Raw genomic sequence first — 19098 nt, 5'->3', positions numbered from 1 at the left:
TTTCAAAGGCTGAGCAGTTGATCACTGATGTCCTTCAAGAGGTAGTACTCCTACTTCAAGTTGTTGCTAATGATAGTGACTAAGTTGGTGTGTGTTTCAGGTGATTGAAGTATATTACTAATGCTGTGTCTAATAATTTTGGTTTAGGCTGAGGCAGGTGGGTCTGCTGGTTCAGGTGGAGGCGGCCGTAGGATGGGTGGACAAGCAGGAGCTGATCAGTTTGTTATGAAAATTCCTAACAATAAGGTACTTGGTGTTCTAGAGATAGGCTGATTTCTGTAATCTGTGTCTTGTATGTAATACATAAACTGTTCTAGGTTGGTCTGATAATTGGTAAAGGAGGTGAAACTATCAAATCTATGCAAGCTAAGACTGGAGCTCGAATTCAGGTTTGTATTCTCTTTTAATTGTTCAGCTTCTTTGTGAAACAATATTATATACCAGGCTTCTGTTTGTCTCCAACTGGTGAAATGTTATTCATCCTGTAATAATTTGTCTGCAGGTTATTCCTTTGCATTTGCCCCCTGGAGACCCAACTCCAGAAAGAACTTTGCAGATTGATGGGATAACCGATCAGATTGAACATGCTAAACAATTAGTTAATGAAATCATCAGTGGCGAGGTATGTTTAATTGTTTTGTTTGTTATGGATTGTGGCAGGCTTCTGCAGTTTCTACTTTTCTACCTGAAATTGATATTGTGTTTTGATTACATTATATAGCTGTCATCAGCCTTAGGTTTTTCTAGCGTTTTCTTTAAAGCTGCTCTGTTATTCAGATAATAGGTTATGTAGGCTATACTAGTTTCACTTAGTTAATGTATCAAATCCTAGTACTCAGTTTTGCTTATGATGAGCTATAATTGTGCCTTCATTACCGTTGGTATTAGCTCCACTGTATATGCATCTACAATGTTGTGCATGGTTCTTCTATTCCACTTGTTTGCAGGGGTCGGTTCTTTTTGAGACTTTTTTGGATTTTCTTGACTAATTACAAAAGATATTTCTTTTTGATATTCGTTACCATCATCTTGTTAACGAGGTTGCAAGAGATTATATGTTGCTTCTTCCTTACCTTCATTTTCTTACTATCTTTTTATGGCAGAATTTTATTGACCCTTCCTTATATCTTACTCTCCATCTTTTTTAATAATCCAAATTTACTATGTACATAACATGGTTTCTCGTGACTCCTCCTATCAAGAGATATTCTTAGCACATTCACTTTTCAAATTGTATTTTTCTTAGTAGAAAAATTCTGTTGTCTATGTTTATGGAGTATATGCAGACATCTATGTTTCATCGCTTCTGGCCACAGACAAGGTGGTTGATCCTACACTGGTATGGGTAGCCTTTGTAAGGTTGCTGAATTGTTTTAGTCCAACCTGTGGTGATAGTTTTTCCAAACAGTGTTATACAATAATGTCACTTTTTGTTAAATTGTGCTTAATTATTTGTGTCAAATCACTTCCGTTCAGCTATTACTTCTAGTTTTAATCATCAGGGTATAACCAAAGGTGGGCGACTGACATATGAAGACCTATTAGCCATTTTTTCGTGCCAATATTTTGCTAACCTAGTAACTGTTTGTTTTTATTATGCCTTTTTTGCTTGCATCAATTTTTCCTGGATTCATATCTCGCTGAACCCTTCAACCATAATTTACTCCAGAGAGTTCATACCTCAGCTTGAATCTGATAATATGCATGAGTATTGATATTGTTGAAAACAGCACTCTTTAGTTGGTATTAGGTTACTTTGCTGCACAAACATTGCCTTTAGAACATAGGTTCCATGTAAATATATATGTTGCTTTTCTGCAAAAGCTTCTATAGTATTCGTGGTTTTTCTTGCACCCATTTATCTCGGATAGGGAAAGGGATGGGCTTCTGCAGGAGTAACCCAATAATTTCACCAATCAGTACGGTATGTAGGCATCACCATTACCCTTCTAGAATATGATATGATCTTGGTTGATCCTATATGGACAGATGTTGGTAAATGACGTAACCTTGTATTCCTCTCGATCTAGTCTTTGTTATCTGCTTTATATGTCTCTGCCTCTGTGTTCATGTGTTTATATGCTGTGTCATCCTTTTATTTCCCTGAGTAAGTTACCTTAGCTTATTATAATGGTTTGTTTTATGCAGAACCGTATGAGAAACTCCTCAATGGGTGGAGGGTATCCTCAACAGGGTGGTTATCAAGCCCGCCCGCCATCAAGCTGGGCACCACCTGGTGGTCCGCCTGCACAACCTGGTTATGGTGGTTACATGCAACCGGGAGCATATCCTGGTCCACCTCAGTATGGTCAATCACCTTACGGGAGTTACCCTCAACAAACTTCAGCTGGCTATTCCTCTACCTGGGATCAATCCTCTGTGCCACCATCTCAGCAGGGTGCGCAAGGTGAGTATGATTATTACGGTCAGCAACAGTCACAGCAACCAAGCACTGGTGGTAGCTCAGCCGCACCGACGGATACAACAGGCTACAATTACTACCAGCATGCTTCTGGTTATGGCCAAGCTGGTCAGGGATACCAGCAAGATGGGTATGGGGCTTACAATGCCTCGCAACAATCAGGATATGGTCAAGCTGCTGGTTATGATCAGCAACAGGCTGGTTACGGCAGCGCCGCTAATCCGAGTCAAGAGGAAGACACATCTCAAGCTGCTCCGCCATCGTCAGCTCAGTCTGGACAGGCTGGGTATGGTACAACTGGTCAACAGCCTCCTCAAGGAAGTACTGGTCAAGCAGGGTATGGAGCTGCTCCAACTTCTCAGGCTGGTTACAGCAGTCAGCCACCAGCGGCTTACAGTTCTGGATATGGAGCTCCACCACCGGCTGCAAAGCCACCTGCTTATGGTCAGAGCCAGCAGTCTCCAGGTGCTCCTGGCAGCTATGGTAGTCAGTCTGGGTATGCTCAACCAGCAGCGTCAGGGTATGGACAGCCTCCAGCATATGGGTATGGTCAAGCACCTCAGGCATATGGGTCTTATGGAGGATACCCACAAGCTGCTGCTGGTGGGGGCTACTCGTCGGATGGATCGACTGGAGCCGCTGCCGCTGGTGGTGGTGGTACACCAGCTGCACAGACTGCTGCTCCACCTGCTGGACCGCCCAAGGCATCCCCAAAAAGTTGATATGCCTAAGGATAATTTTCAGCTGTTATTACAATACAGGCTTCCTTGCTCTATCTTTTTCTTGAGGATATCTTAATGTTTGTGTTTGACGTTTTAGTTTCTACATTAAAAGATAATGGTTAATGTTATGTTTGGTCGGTCCACTGTGTGTTCTTATATCAACTCAAATTTACCCCAAATGTGAAAAAAGTAAGCTTTCCCACCGAAACTTATAGATTTGCCGCAACTCAGAAAAAATACATCATAAGTTATACAATATCTTTCCGCATAGGCCTAGGCATTTTAATCGAATCCGAAACCCGAACCCGACCCGAAGTAGGCAGTTCGGTTCGGGTACGGATAGTACTAAATACCCGATCGGGTGTAGTTCTCATAAGGTTCGGATATCCGAACCCGATCGGATATCCGAACCAATTTAACCTATCTTTACATATATACATTTATCTATACAATATACATCTATAATTATACAATCCCTAATTTTATTATTCCACTAACCTGCGATAGCCTGTTCGATTTCTCATTTTCAAAATCGAGGCAAAGTGAATCGTGATAAAGGTGTAAAATCCCCAATTGTTCAAACTGGAAACTCTACAGTTTGATAAACCATCATCTCCTCCCTCTGCGACTTCACGGAGGCCATCACAGGTACATCTTCTTCTCTTTTTAGTTGTGATTATGAAACTTCAACCTTAATCATACACAAGTATTAGACAGAGCAGTATTTTCGATATAATCAATTAGACCCTCTTAGTGTTTTTATATTCGATATCTCTGTTTTTGCTGATTTTTGATGATATTCGTTGATGATGTTCGTTGATGATGTTTAGGGTTTAGATATATCTGTTCATTGGTTCTGATATATCTGTTCTTTATTAACTTTTCGACTTATCATTGATTCAGTTTATAAGATTCATCATCTCTAACTTATAGTATTTTTTTTTTTTACAGATGGATTCATCATCTCCAACTCATGATAACAGATATAGAGAGAGGTACGAACATGAAGAGGAAGAAGACTATTTGACACCGGATTCTAATATAAGGGGTAAAAGAAAACAAACTCATGGTCAATCAGATGGTGGAGGAACTGCTGCTGAGCAAAATAAGACTCCAAGGATACTTACGCCAAGATCCGGTGTATGGTGCCACTTCACAAGAGTACCTGGAAGCCGAGACAGATGTACCTGCAACTATTGTGGGAAGGAGTTAGGATGTGCTACAAAGTTAGGGACAAAAAACTTATGGAATCATAACAATATATGTAAGGCATTCAAGGCGTGGGAAGAAGGTCAAGATGCTACGCAAGGACAAAAGGTTATTAATCAAGAAGGAAACCTACATAGTGCAAGAGTGCCTGAGCATGTTTTCAGAGAAGCACTTAACCAGATGGTGGTGATAGGAGAGCTACCATTGTCGTTTGTAGAATCCATGGCATTAAGATTCTTTTGCATCAAGGTTAGTCTTCTCTTAACATGGTTAACATTCTCTTAGCAACTTCTTTATTATATATGTTTTTACTAATCAAAATTTATCTTGTATAATTTGTTTAGGTAAACTTGTATAAGCCTCACTCAAGAAGGACAACAACAAGAGACATAGTGAAAATGTATCATGAGAGGAAGGCCACACTTAGACAATGGTTTATTGAGAGTAAGCAAAGAGTGTCACTCACCACTGATATTTGGGTATCCTCGGTAACAGGTATGTTTTTTTCAAGTATATTATGATCATTCTTATTGTCGATCATGTTCTCTTCTCTAATATGAGCTCATTCTTTTCTTTTCTTTTTCTATCAACAGGTTCAAGTTATATGGTCATAACAGCACACTACGTTGATAAACATTGGCGGTTGAAGAAGTTAATAATTGGATTCAAGTATGTGCTGGATCACAAAGGTAAGACAATTGCTAGCACTCTTCTACAATGTCTTGCTGACTGGGGGATAGAGAAGGTGTTTACTGTGACTATGGATAATGCAACTGCTAATAGCAATGCTTTGGATGAGTTTCAGTCTACCTTCTCTCAAATTAGAACAGATTCTCTAGTGTTGAATGGAGATTACATGCATATGAGATGTGTTGGGCATATTATAAACTTGATAGTTAAGGATGGATTGACTGAAATGGATGTTAGTGTTAGTTCAGTCTGCAATGCCATATCTTATGTCAGATCAGGACCAAATAGGAGAAAGGCATTTGAGCTGCGAGTGGAAACTGGTAGATTTACGAAGGGTAGTTTGCCTTTAGATGTAACCACTAGATGGAATTCGACATATTTAATGTTGACAAGAGCAATTAAGTTCAAAGGAGCGTTTGATAGGATGGAGTGCGAAGATAAGCTCTACAATGATAATTTCCTTGAGTATGATAATGGAGAAAAAAGGCTAGGACCTCCTTTGACGAATGATTGGCGTAAAATAGAAAGGTTTGTGAAGTTTCTTAATGTTTTCTATCAGGGTACATTGGTAGTATCTGCCTCCACTACTTTGAATGCACATAAGTGCTATGGTGAGATAGTAAACATTGCAATGGAGCTTCAGTTACTCTGTCTTAATACCGATGCTGACGTGAAGGTTAATGCCGAGAAGATGTATAATTAATTTGACAAATATTGGGATGGCATCAAGAACATAAACAGTATGTTGGTAATTGCTAGTGTTTTTGATCCGAGAAAGAAGATGGAGTTTGCAAATTTGTGTTTTGCGGAGCTGTATGGAGAAGATAGTACAACGGCTAAGGGGTTGAATGATTCGATTTTGATTGTCATGCGTGCGATGTATGCGGAGTATAGTGAAAGATATGCTAATTCAACATCTCAAGCATCCGGTCAGTCTCAATCATCATCTCAGGCTACTGAAGTGAGGCAAATAGATGGGTTATTTGACTCAATGGAAGATGAATTTGATGGTTATAACCCAATGGAGCAGAAGTATGATACATTGCTTAGAAAGATAGGAGTTAGAGATACTAATGAATTGGAAACTTATTTGAGAGAAGAAGTAGAGAATCCTGAATTGATTATGGGCATTAAGTATGATATTCTCTCTTGGTGGAAAGTCAACAGTGCAAGGTATCCCATTTTATCCAAGATGGCTAGAGATTTATTTGCTATGCAGGTTTCTTCTGTTGCTTCTGAAAGTGCTTTTAGCACTAGTGGAAGGATAATAGAACCATATAGAAGCTGTCTTACACACTACATGGTGGAGGTTTTGATGTGTACTGAACAATGGTTAAAACAAGATATTCATTTTGAAGAAAAGGTTCTTACAAATGCACAGATTCTTGCAGAAGTTGAGTTTGAAGATGAGCTTGAAAGAGGTATTTTTTTTTTTGTCTATTTGTTTGATGTTGATTACTAAGATACAATCTCTAATACTTTTTTTGTTTGTCATTTTCTTTTCAGAGTTTGAAACTCTAACTCTCTAAGTGGTTAAAGAAGAAGAGGGGTTCGAATGAGATGATTGTTTTTGTAAGTCGGCAATTGGGATCGTTTGGATGAAGAAGATGAGATGATATGATTGTTTTTTACTTCTCTACTTACTCATCTCTAAGACTTTAAACTTAGTTTTGGTTTTACTTTTTTATCTCTTTAAAACTTTAACTCTCAGTTCAGTATTTCAATTCATATAAGACTTTTGATTTCGGGTTTTTCATTTAATTTCGATTAGTTTCAGGAATATCGGGTATTTTTATCAATTTCGGATAAAAATACCCGAACCATATCGGATATCTGTCGCCAAATTCGGATTTCGGGTAAATCCGAAAATACCCGGATCCGAATACATTCGACCCGAACCCGACCCGATTCTATAAAATACCCGATCGGGTTTTATATGTATACATCCGAAAATCCGAACATCCGGAGATCCGAACCTGAACCCGATCGAATACCCGAATGCCCAAGCCTATTTCCGCATTTCTCTATCGGTAACCCTTGCACTAATAAAAAAAGTTTATCGGTTTGGAAATCTTTAGAAAAAGTTTACATGTGAAAAGAAAGAGAGACTTGGGCACATCAAAGTTTATAAAAAGAGTTTAAGAATGTGGCTTCATTTGGAAATAGATGTGGAGAATGCTCACTAAGCCAGATTCATTTATTGGCTAGGGTGTTCAAATCAAAAGCAGATAGTTTAGTAAGCCTGGAGCATTATAGTTTAGTAAGCCTGAACCTCTAATGCTCCACTAGCTCTAGAGGTTAGATCTTCCTATGCTTGAAGAAGCATTCACGAAGCACAAAGTATGATCTAACAAGGAGCTCGAGCTGTGATAGGGAATTGGGAATCACTTGATATATGGAAACACCAATGGCTCTCAGCACCAAACCAGCTATTCAAGTAATAAACTTGCTTTCAAAGGAACACCACCAGGTCGATGAGAGTGGTGGAGACATGATTTATTATCGTTGCTGTTCTCTGATGAGGATAAAAAAAGATTTTGGAACTTAGACTGGGAGGTACGGCCGCAAAAGATAGATATGCCTGAGAGTATAGTAAATCAGGACATTATTCAGTTAAATCTGGGTGTTGGGTTATGTCGTCATGTGTGAGATCATCAATAAGAGAAAGATCCCCCAGGAAGTGCTCCATCCAAATCTGAAACCTCTCTATTAGCAACTGTGGAAAACAGACGCTCCACCTATAACCTTCTTCACTTTTTTTGGAGATGTTTGAGTAACTGTCTGTCAGTAGCTGGGAACCTCTCTTACAGACACTTGGCCAAAGACAACACCTGCATTAGATGTCCATCTTGTGTTGAGACTGTTAACCATCTACTCTTTCAGTGTTCCTTTGCACACCTAACTTGGGCTGTCTCTTTCAATGTTGTTGAGCAAAAGGAAAAAAAATGGTTCTGAAAGATCTTATGTAGGTTTTTAAGCACAGAAATGTTGGTCTGTCAATTTATTCGATACATATATGTTTGCTAATATAATAAGCCGAAGCTTTTTAGTTTTGACATCATGCCGAAGCTTGTTAAGGAGCAAAGATGAGTATGTGAGAAGGCTGAAGAGTAAAGTTGGAGCAGATGATGTCTTCACTCAACTTGTGAAAAACCTCCACCAGTCTCGGCCTTTGTCCTACCAAACGAACAGAGTTTGCAACTGAAGGATCTTCACATACGAAACAAAAAAGACTAATTTGGTTGAGATTCAGGCTTACTTGTGATCTGAAGGATTTGGTCTGATCTCATAAACAATTGTCGCAACAACATCCCTTTTCAACTGTTAAGACCAAAAGGTTCAACTTAACCAATTGCAATACCATATGATAGCAGCAGCATTCATATACAAACTTACCTGGGTTGCTTCACCTTTGAACCCAATATAACGAATCTGGGTTGTGTCACCTCCAAAACTCTCAGGGAAATGCAATGTGATGTTCCCAACACTCTGGAATTTTGAATACCTAATCACGGCGCAAATCACATTCTGATCAGACATCTCACTTATGACCAGTTGACGAAAAAGCATGTATAGTTCAGTGAAGGATTACGCTCGATTCATATAGAGTTATTAAGATTCATTACATAAAGTATGTAGAGATTATGTTACAACCCAGTGAAACGATATAAGTGTAGAGAAAAACCTGGTCTGGTATTCTAAGACTCCTTGCAAATTTTCAGCTAACTCCCATTCCTTCATAAAAAACTCACAAATGTTTCAGCATAAATGCATTTTTCTTTGGCATTTCAGTAAACAAAAAACTCACAACGGAATACCTGAACGGCTTGCATACTCTCAACATCTGAGAAGTCAATCCCTTCACGATTGATAAACCTAGTTTTGAGACAATAATCAGCATTTTTGTCTTTCTGTAATGAAGGAACCATATGCATACAGGAAAAGATTTATAGGGTAGTTTAAACATACACTCTCAACTTAGAAGGACTTGTTCCTTCAGGGCCACCAACGATTGATATGCTTTTGATCTTGACGTCTGATGTGAATCTACGAGAATCATGACAACATGGAAATAAATGAATGCCCATCCAAAAGTACTAATAATTTCCACAGTAGTAAGACTATATCTAGTTTCTCCCAAGCTTCAGTCAAGTTAACAATGATATGAAGTCACTATATTTCTAAACGCAAACCAACAATATCGGTAGAAAATTGAATTCACAGGTCGGAAAAAAAAAAAAAGGGAACAACAAAGAGCTGAACGTACGGTACAAAAACAAGCAATTCAGGGTCTCCCTCATTGCTCTCCAAGTGCTCCTGTACACAAAGAAAAAAACAACACCAGTTCTTTTAGACATAAATCATACACAGAGTATAATTTATGTGAGGTATAGAGTATAATTTATAAGTCACATTTTATAAGAAACATATAAAATGATATTGGTTAATGAATTATAAACACAAGTCACATAAAAGGCTTAATTTTGTATGTGAGGTACAGGAAAATATCGTAGGGGCTTAGTTCTTATCACATACAAGGAGGTTGCCTAGTGATTGAGGTTGCAAGAACAGTAGTGTATTCCCTAACAATGATCACATACTAGCTTGTGGTGGTACTCAACACAACTAGTTAAAAAAGGTTATCATTAACTAAAAAAGGTTATCATTTGTTTCTGCAAAACATAAAAAGATAGTGAAGAATATTAAGAGTACCCCAGAAGAGAGTAATCGCTGTTCCCAAGCTTTGAAGACTGATTTTGCACTTCCGGAAACAGATTCATTCAGAGCAGTAACCTGAGATCAAGTTTATACAACACAACTAGTTAAAAAAAACTACCTACTCTTGCTAAGGATACAAAACCAGAGACTGATTCATACATGAACTCAAAAATTCTTATAGTTTCTGTATCTGAAACCCCTAAAAATCAGAAACCTCACAAGTCCAGCATCAATCGGAATCTTTTAAATTGTTGGGATTCGTTAACCTAGAACTTAAACTGCCTAATTACAGATTCAATGTGATGATTGGAGATTTTAAAAACCATATGATTATAGAGAGAGGGAGGGAGACCTTGGAGAGATCAATGTGTTTGTAGAGAGACCAATCAGAGGAACACTCATGATCCTCGCAGTTGTGATCATGCGTACACGACATCTTTTTACCAAATCGGAACTCGTCTCGTCTCTTCGGCTAAAACAATCTCGCCATAGAAATTTCGAGAAATCTTTAGAGCAAGTGAGGAGAAAAGGTATCAAACTAAATAAATATCATCGGTTTCACTTAAAAAAAAAAAAAAAAATCAGACTAAACGACATCGTATTAATAAGTTTGTTAAAACGCAGCGTTTTGTTTTTTGAGAAAAAAAAATCGTACAAACGCTAGATAAATAAGAGGAGATTCTCAAAAATAACACAAAAATAAGTTTTTTTCCAAACTTATCACAATATTTTTAAAATTCCAAAAATAGCATCAATTAATCTCTTAAATTAAATTATATATTCAAAATACTAAACTCTACCCCTCAAAACTATACCCTAAATGTGAAATTGAGAACCCAAATCTAAAAAACAAAATTCTAAAAATTAATTTTAAATATTTTAATGTGTTAAATTATGCTATTTTTGGAAATTTATAGAATGTGTGCTATAATTGTCCACAAAACTTTTTTAGTACTATTTTAGGGTATTTCTCGTAAAAATAAATCCTTTAAATTTATATATATATATATATATCTGTTTCAAGTTTTTTTTTTATTTATTTTATTTATTTATTTATTTTTTTAAATCTTTAGAGGTTTTTATTTAATAAAATATGTCTATTTAGGTTTAATAATTTTGGTCTTTATCTGTTTCAAGTTTCAACGAATTGTTGATACAACTTGTGCTTCCTGGTTCGGACTTTGGATTATCGAACCATTTTTGTTATAATCGGTATTAGTTAGAACAAATCATTCTTCATAGTAGATTATCTCAAACTTAACATAGTTCGTCTTTGGAACTTGATATCAAACTCTTCTCATAATCTTCAAAGGCACGGTCTAAAACAAGATGTAGCGTTGTCCAACAACAAAAAAGTAAATATTTTATCTCACAATTTTTGAGCCAGTTCGACACTTCAACATATTTTTCCAAAAACACTTGTTTCTTCTATTAATTAATCTGTGACAATGCTTTATTTACTAGCCCGATTTTGGGCATGTCCCTATGGTGCATCACGTGACCCTTTTAGTTATGTTACCAGAATTTTAGTTTTATTTTTAAGTCCTAAAATCTGAAATTGACAATAGTTTATGCCTGTAAAACTTGAACCCAAAATCAGAAACTTAAATAGTATTATTTTTTGCACACATGACAACAAATGCACAAGACCAAAATCTTATTTGAACATTATAGAATCTTTAGAAAACACAACATACTCATTCCGGCCAAAAAAATTATTAGATTAATTAAAAACAAATTTAACTTTGAGTTTTAATATGATATGATTAATAGACTTGAAAATTTCTATTGTGGCAATCAAAAATTTAAAATCTACATCGAAACTAATAAACCGACCGACTCATTTTCCACTACTAATAAACAAAGATATACATAGTTGTGACGATTTAGGGGAAAAGGATCATCGTGACCGAATTAAGTCTGATAGCTTCACGGTGACATTTACGCTATACTCAGGATTTAGTGCCCAAAAAGTAAATGTCACTGTGAAAAAAGGCAAAACTTATATGCATGATTTAGTGCCCAAAAGCCCAAACTAATGCCTTTTTCTTTACCCTTTTTTTTGGGCAATGAAACAAAACAACTTTCGTTTTTTCATCATTAAAAGGGGAAGGATCTTATGTTTCCCCAACCTTGAATGGTTCTAGTTCTAGCAATCAAATCGTAATTCAGAATCATAAGTGAAAATTTACCAAATGACAAAGATGAAACTTAATTTGGTAAATTAATTGCTAGTGTTAGGTTTTAATTAGAAGCAAACAAAAAGATAGAGTTGTCCAAAAATGATAAAAATGAGGATAATAATGTAACATCCTATTTCATTTAACTCAAACACATTGGACCATTTCTTTTCTTCAGATTTGGTGTTATTTAATAGTTAATTTTCATCGGATTTTCCGATTTAAAAGTCAGAAAATTCTCGTAACTCTTTCTCCTTCATTTATGTTTAACCCTAATAACTATATTCATATATGACAAAAATTTACCAAAACAAAATTTAAAAAGAATGATATACTAATCTTTGATTGATATATAATAAAACTTTGATTGATAACAACATTCCGCTGTCACACAACTGTGTATTTGGAAGTAAAGAAATGCCATGGTAGTACAAATTAGTGATATCTTCTTCTTTTTTTTTTTCTAATAATAATTATGATAATTTTTTTCACTGCTGTATTATTATAGAACTAAAAAAACATCACATCTTATTTATGGCTTCAACAAAACCAATCTATTTTTTTTTAATAATAAAAACAGAATAATCTGTACTTATCAAAACTCTAGTATTAAAAAAATTGTACTTGCGTGTATAGACAGAACAAGTAATGGGGCAGGCGTTAGGTTGGCATCAGATCAAAGATTCATTATTGTTTATAAATAGGAGGACCCGCCTCCCAAGATTCTTATCCACGTCACCTTCCTAACACACAATGACCCCCCTCGCCGTCTCCTTTCTCGTCCTCTCCCTGATCTCTCTAGTCGCCGCTGCCGCCTCCGATAACATCATCCGACTTCCTTCTCAAGCTTCTAAGTTCTTCCGCCCACCAACTCAAGAGAACGACGATGGTTCTACTAGGTGGGCTGTTCTCGTCGCCGGATCCAGCGGATACTGGAATTATAGACATCAGGTATCGATGTGATCCTCTCATTTCGAAATTTACGAAATTGCTGATGATCTTGTTGGCTAGTTGTTTTTAGTCAATGCTGGTTAAATCTTACGTTTCTGTTGATCATTAATCGAAATTTCGAAATTACGAAATCGCGGCGCCGGTTTTGGTATTTCTCGGATTTGATACGATCTTTGCTAGTTGGTTTAGTCTACAAGGTCCATTTCATTTTTTTTTTTCAATTTGAGCGACAAGTTCTTGTAATACTCGAATCTTAGGGTTGGTTACTGTTTTGTTTCTTTTTTTGAAACAATGAAGTTTTTGTCAGCCCCCCCAAGTTAGTTTGGTAAAGGCTAATTGATCATTTGGTAAAAATTTTGCAGGCGGATGTTTGTCATGCGTATCAGCTTCTAAAGAAAGGTGGAGTGAAAGAGGAGAATATTGTAGTGTTTATGTATGATGATATTGCAGAGCACGAAGAGAATCCAAGGCCTGGAGTTATTATTAACAGTCCTAATGGAGAGGATGTCTATAACGGAGTTCCCAAGGTTTTTAATCTTTGGATTTTGTTTTAGATTTTTAGCTACGGTTTATGGATCTTTTGAAACGGATTTGTGATTTGAATTGTTGGGGTTTTGCTTGTGGCAGGATTATACTGGAGATGAAGTCAATGTTGATAACTTATTTGCTGTGATCCTTGGAAATAAAAAAGCTCTTAAAGGAGGAAGTGGCAAAGTTGTAAATAGCGGTCCAAACGATCATATTTTCATATATTATAGCGATCACGGTGGCCCAGGAGTGCTTGGTAAGTTCAACCCTTTTTTTCTTCTTAAAGTAAGTTTTTGAGAAAAGTTTGATGACTTGAGTCTCTATGTTTATGTTCAGGGATGCCAACTTCTCCATATCTATATGCAAAAGATCTAAATGATGTCTTAAAGAAAAAACATGCTTCTGGAACATATAAGAGCTTGGTACATTGACAAGATTCTTCTGATAATGCTTTATTTGTGAGCTGCTTGTGATTTGGCTTGATCATATTCTCGTGGATGCAGGTGTTTTATTTAGAGGCTTGTGAGTCTGGAAGTATTTTTGAAGGCCTTTTACCAGAGGGTTTAAACATTTATGCCACAACCGCATCGAATGCAGTAGAAAGCAGCTGGGGTACTTATTGTCCTGGAGAGGATCCTAGTCCTCCTTCTGAGTATGAGACCTGTTTGGGTGACTTGTACAGTGTTGCTTGGATGGAAGACAGGTATTCTTAAGAACTTTTAAAATATGACAAGAATATTTAGTATTCTCTATGTGATCCTAATTCATTTGCTTTCAATTCACACAGTGATAAACACAATTTACAGACAGAGAGTTTGCACCAGCAATATGAACTGGTATATGCTTATGTTTTGTATATTTGTGATTTAAGTTTTGTCTGGAACTCTTTCGAGTGAGAACTGTTTGTGCATTGAGCATCAAAACGAATAATTTATTGTTTCAGGTGAAAAAAAGGACAGCAGGTACTGGTTCATCTTATGGTTCTCATGTTTTGGAATTTGGAGATATAGGACTCAGCAAGGAGAAGCTTGTTCTTTATATGGGCACAAACCCAGCCAATGAAAACTTCACCTTTGTGGATGAGAATGCATCACTAAGGCCACCTTCAAGAGTTACAAACCAGCGTGACGCTGACCTTGTCCATTTCTGGGATAAGGTTTATTATCCTACTCTCTTTGCTTTTCCGGTGATATCTACGGAAAAATATTGTATGTGGTTACTTAACCTATATCAAAGTGATTTTTTTTCCATGTAGTATCGAAAGGCACCGGAAGGTTCTGCAAGAAAAGTTGAAGCTCAGAAGCAAGTCATTGAAGCAATGTCTCACAGACTCCACGTCGACAATAGCGTTCTATTGATTGGGAAACTTTTGTTTGGTTTGGAAGGTCCTGAGATACTAAATAAAGTCCGGCCTTCTGGAAAACCACTTGTGGATGATTGGGACTGCCTTAAATCTATGGTACTCTTTTGCCTCTCATTAAAAACTTTGCTATTTAAGTTCTTCCATCAAGGTTTAAGTAAACTCTATATGGTTAGTATTAAACAATGTCTTTAGATGGTCAAAGAATCTTATCCTACCCAATAGAAAAGGAAACATCTTATTCTGATGCAAGACGCAAAATACCTTCAAGATATGTTAAGATAACATCATCTCCTTCATGTGGTTGTTAGGTGAGAGCGTTCGAGAGGCACTGCGGATCGTTGTCTCAGTACGGAATAAAGCACATGAGGTCGATCGCAAACATATGTAATGCAGGCATTCAGATGACGCAGATGGAGGAGGCAGCGATGCAGGCCTGTCCGTCCATCCCTGCCGGTCCTTGGAGCTCTCTTCACCGAGGATTCAGTGCTTGATCCTCATCTCCCCATCAATGTTTGTTTATATCCATGTACGATGATAATAACATCTATGTATATCTTAATACCAGTTATAATCCTTCCTATGTACACAAGTTGATGTAAATATTGTATGCTTAAGTTATTGGTGTGAGTATCAAAGATAAAAGAGATAAAAGAAAAGTGATTGTAAGTATTTTCAGATAATTATAATATGCAGTAAAAGCAACGATAAACGTTTGTGTTATAGTGATTTCAAGACTTTTTAAGACAATTAACATACATAAATGAGGCTCACATAATACGTTTACATGGTACATATATTGAGAATAACATCTATCACAATTTTCTACTTTGGTAAAATACATATCTGAGTCGCAAACACAGTACAATACGGATAGAGGAAGCTTAAGAGTTCGAGGATGGGTCATAGCGTTTACGTTCTTCTTGTATTGACCGGAAAATCCTGGCAGCATTCTCACTTGCGAGCTTCGCATTGTGAGGTACAACCTTTATCACTCTCGTCACTCCTCCATCTCTTGTTGTCTGAGTAACAGTTGTTCTGGTTGTCGTTGTGGTTGTTGTCATCATATCCTCAGGTTCGTTGTTGATATTGTTGCTGTCATCAATGGTTGAGAATGGCCGAAAGGACTTGTTACCAGCGATACCCTCAACCCCACTTGGACTGCTTCCTGTGCTCCCTTGCCTGCTCTTTCTAGCCCGAGGGTAAGACTTTGTTGGCTGTTGCTGTTCCTGTGCAGCAGCTTCATTAACCGAGCTCTGTTGTTGGGTGTTCTGAAGATTTCCGGGACACACAAACTGATTCATATGCTCATTGGGTTGTTGTTGGTGTTGAAAATTTCCAGGATACCCAAACTGATTCATATGCTGCTCATTGGGTGGTTGTTGTTGTTGGCCTGAGCAATAAGGGTTCATCATGGTGGGCATTATTCCATATGGAGGGAAATAGCCATTACTAGGATGAGGTGGGAATCCAATGCCCGGGTGATACTGAGGCATTACCATGGGTGGAGGTATAAAATGACCATAATACCCTCCTGGATGCCCCATACCTGGGTGAGGCTTGTATATCAGCCCTTCAGAAGGAGACATTACAGGGATCAGCCATTGCTGATTTCCCGAGGGAGGAGGCTGAGGAGGAAAGCAATATCCATTTGCAGCTGGTGAAGCGGGTGGGTTGTTCGGGAAAGGCATATAGTTGGATTGTTGATGATGATGACCTTGGTTTGACAACCTCCCAACAACGTTCTCAGCTGAGCTTTCCATTTTATGTTGGTTAGTCTTCTCTGAGTCGCCCCTTTGTTTGACGACAACATGTGNAGTAACAGTTGTTCTGGTTGTCGTTGTGGTTGTTGTCATCATATCCTCAGGTTCGTTGTTGATATTGTTGCTGTCATCAATGGTTGAGAATGGCCGAAAGGACTTGTTACCAGCGATACCCTCAACCCCACTTGGACTGCTTCCTGTGCTCCCTTGCCTGCTCTTTCTAGCCCGAGGGTAAGACTTTGTTGGCTGTTGCTGTTCCTGTGCAGCAGCTTCATTAACCGAGCTCTGTTGTTGGGTGTTCTGAAGATTTCCGGGACACACAAACTGATTCATATGCTCATTGGGTTGTTGTTGGTGTTGAAAATTTCCAGGATACCCAAACTGATTCATATGCTGCTCATTGGGTTGTTGTTGCTGATGATGTTGTTGTTGTTGGCCTGAGCAATAAGGGTTCATCATGGTGGGCATTATTCCATATGGAGGGAAGTAGCCACTACTAGGATGAGGTGGGAATCCAATGCCCGGGTGATACTGAGGCATTACCATGGGTGGAGGCATAAAATGACCATAATACCCTCCTGGATGCCCCATACCTGGGTGAGGCTTGTATATCAGCCCTTCAGAAGGAGACATTACAGGGATCAACCATTGCTGATTTCCCGAGGGAGGAGGCTGAGGAGGAAAGCAATATCCATTTGCAGCTGGTGAAGCGGGTGGGTTGTTCGGGAAAGGCATATAGTTGGATTGTTGATGATGATGACCTTGGTTTGACAACCTCCCAACAACGTTCTCAGCTGAGCTTTCCATTTTATGTTGGTTAGTCTTCTCTGAGTCGCCCCTTTGTTTGACGACAACATGTGGTAGAGGAGGCTTTACCATAAATTCTGACGGAACGAGCTTCTTCACTGGATAGCTTTTAGCAGAAACTTTTCCAAGAAAGTTTATCTCATCGAGCAAAATATCCGGTGATGCAGCAATAAGTTTTTGAACCTGATTATTACAGAATTAAAGCACAGTTGAATACGTCTGTTTCAGCTATAAAATAAACAAATATTCACTGAAACATAAGAGAAGTTTTCGAACGACTTTACCTTAATCAGTCTGTGCAACTCAAATAGTTGAACCGCAAATACTCTTTGTTGACTGTAATGAGAAACAGAGTCACGTCAAGAAGATGAACCGTTAAAGGAAAGATATAGTTTCTGTTGAAGACGAGATAGGGAAAAAGAAACAAGCAATAATAGCTAATCAGCAATGATAGAAAAGCAAAGCAATACATCCACGGACACGTTAGGCATAGGTAACCAGAACACTTTCAACAAAAATATCTAAATTGAAGATACATGATGCAAGGGATGGGTTTATTGAAATCTAGCTTACCGTGCAGCTTAATGTGAATCTCAGATATTTAACAAAAAGCAAGAAAAAAGCTTGTTAACGTCCTTACCATAGCTAAGAGAACATTGAACCTTAAATCTGAGTTATGGTTATGGAGTCTAAAATCCATAGAAACTAGTTCACAACCACACTAAGGATCCTCTTAAGCAATAGCAAGAAGCAACTATAATTCTGCATCGTTGTAAGACTCAAAACTAGCTTTATGTATGGCTAACTAAAATTTAGATCCCGTAATTCTCAGAAAACATTCCCCTACCTGGTTCAACCCCTTAAATGACAAGTAGGGAAAATGTCCAAGATGACAGTGCAGAATTAAAGTAATACCAAACCGAGACAGGGACATGTTCCAACAACCAGATGCAAAGAAGACATAGTATAAAGCCATGAACTGTCTCGGCGGGCACCTTGCACAATGTATGTCAACAGAGAATGTCCCTCCCTGCTATAACATTATCCAACGTGTTAAATGCGTTAATATGCTACCAAGGGCTCTTCAACTAAACATATTATAGGACCGTTTTAGAAGCAATCAGTGGCCTCTCCACTATAGAACCATCACTTCTCAAGTAAAAACCCAAAATCTTTTCTCTCAAAATTAGACAGAGTAGATAACCGAGTTATAACTATACATGTAAACCAGCGATCGTTAATCATGAAAAAAAAAAACTGTTGGAAAGTGTTCTAGTAAATGTAGTGATAGTGAAATATGCCCTACCACAGTCCTCCATGAAAATAGCAAAAAAACAACAGAGGAAAGCTTCAGTAAAATTATGGAACAAAGCTTAAGTATTAACTTCTTGCTAGCAAAAAAAGTCGTTATCAAAGGAGATGGATAAAAAGACCAGAAAATAAATAATTTAGTCAACCAAAGTGTAAATTTCTGGTGAACTTACTTGGCAATAGCTTTCCTTGCTCTCCAGAAACGTTTTTGACCTAATACTCCCACAACATCATCGGGAGAGACATCTATGCTGGATATAGAATCCACCATCGAATCATCAGAAACATCATCACTTGCATCTTCATTTATCTGCTGCAGAGAGGCGCATCCTCTGTTTCTGCTGTATTCACGACCAGTATCAATGTCTTCAGGACTTCCATGACCCTCTTCTAAATGACTTTCCGTTGCCAAGTGAGATTCAGCTCCATTATCAGT

At 37.7% G+C, this 19098-nt stretch overlaps 4 protein-coding genes across 4 annotated transcripts in view; 2 read left to right on the top strand and 2 right to left on the bottom strand.

Moving 5' to 3' along the window:
• Nucleotides 7-3287, top strand: LOC104703127 (RNA-binding protein FUS-like). Its single transcript, XM_010419073.2, has 5 exons — nt 7-41; nt 148-246; nt 318-389; nt 503-622; nt 2149-3287. Exons 2-5 carry the CDS (start codon nt 193-195, stop codon nt 3142-3144), a joined length of 1242 nt encoding a protein of 413 aa, XP_010417375.1. The 5' UTR covers nt 7-41; nt 148-192; the 3' UTR covers nt 3145-3287.
• LOC104703126 (PITH domain-containing protein 1) lies at nt 7981-10295 on the bottom strand. Its single transcript, XM_010419072.2, has 9 exons — nt 10115-10295; nt 9757-9837; nt 9311-9360; nt 9013-9090; nt 8862-8919; nt 8729-8778; nt 8440-8548; nt 8303-8364; nt 7981-8220 (listed from the first exon to the last, which is right to left on the bottom strand). Exons 1-9 carry the CDS (start codon nt 10196-10198, stop codon nt 8178-8180), a joined length of 615 nt encoding a protein of 204 aa, XP_010417374.1. The 5' UTR covers nt 10199-10295; the 3' UTR covers nt 7981-8177.
• Nucleotides 12628-15493, top strand: LOC104703124 (vacuolar-processing enzyme alpha-isozyme). Its single transcript, XM_010419070.1, has 9 exons — nt 12628-12893; nt 13256-13420; nt 13521-13677; nt 13758-13843; nt 13925-14124; nt 14209-14257; nt 14365-14577; nt 14677-14880; nt 15093-15493. Exons 1-9 carry the CDS (start codon nt 12696-12698, stop codon nt 15273-15275), a joined length of 1455 nt encoding a protein of 484 aa, XP_010417372.1. The 5' UTR covers nt 12628-12695; the 3' UTR covers nt 15276-15493.
• The window catches only part of LOC104703125 (protein EARLY FLOWERING 3-like), a 6304-nt gene continuing 2765 nt past the window's right edge, over nt 15560-19098 (bottom strand). The window contains exons 4-7 of the mRNA XM_010419071.1: nt 18836-19098; nt 17636-17687; nt 17111-17534; nt 15560-16315 (exon numbers count right to left, since the gene is read on the bottom strand). The exon at nt 18836-19098 is cut by the window's right edge and continues 37 nt beyond it. Coding sequence (XP_010417373.1) covers nt 15666-16315; nt 17111-17534; nt 17636-17687; nt 18836-19098 — 1389 coding nt within the window. The 3' untranslated portion in view covers nt 15560-15665. The remainder of the gene's footprint in view (nt 16316-17110; nt 17535-17635; nt 17688-18835) is intronic.

The sequence above is a fragment of the Camelina sativa genome, chromosome 7, assembly GCF_000633955.1.
Source record: "Camelina sativa cultivar DH55 chromosome 7, Cs, whole genome shotgun sequence".
Taxonomy (NCBI): Eukaryota; Viridiplantae; Streptophyta; class Magnoliopsida; order Brassicales; family Brassicaceae; genus Camelina; species Camelina sativa.
Note: the sequence above shows the minus strand (reverse complement) of the source record. Positions and strands in the feature narration are given on the sequence as shown.

Bases quoted from the DNA above. Each gene is read 5' to 3' on its own strand.
- LOC104703127 (XM_010419073.2), top strand. From the start codon at position 193: ATGGGTGGACAAGCAGGAGCTGATCAGTTTGTTATGAAAATTCCTAAC. The intron at 247-317 runs GTACTTGGTGTT...AAACTGTTCTAG, and splicing joins TGAAAATTCCTAACAATAAG to GTTGGTCTGATAATTGGTAA. The intron at 390-502 runs GTTTGTATTCTC...ATTTGTCTGCAG, and splicing joins AGACTGGAGCTCGAATTCAG to GTTATTCCTTTGCATTTGCC.
- LOC104703126 (XM_010419072.2), bottom strand. From the start codon at position 10,198: ATGTCGTGTACGCATGATCACAACTGCGAGGATCATGAGTGTTCCTCT. The intron at 9,838-10,114 runs GTCTCCCTCCCT...ACTTGATCTCAG, and splicing joins AACACATTGATCTCTCCAAG to GTTACTGCTCTGAATGAATC. The intron at 8,920-9,012 runs GTATGTTTAAAC...TCTCAAAACTAG, and splicing joins AGTCCTTCTAAGTTGAGAGT to GTTTATCAATCGTGAAGGGA.
- LOC104703124 (XM_010419070.1), top strand. From the start codon at position 12,696: ATGACCCCCCTCGCCGTCTCCTTTCTCGTCCTCTCCCTGATCTCTCTA. The intron at 14,125-14,208 runs GTATTCTTAAGA...CAATTCACACAG, and splicing joins GTTGCTTGGATGGAAGACAG to TGATAAACACAATTTACAGA. The intron at 14,881-15,092 runs GTACTCTTTTGC...TGTGGTTGTTAG, and splicing joins GGGACTGCCTTAAATCTATG to GTGAGAGCGTTCGAGAGGCA.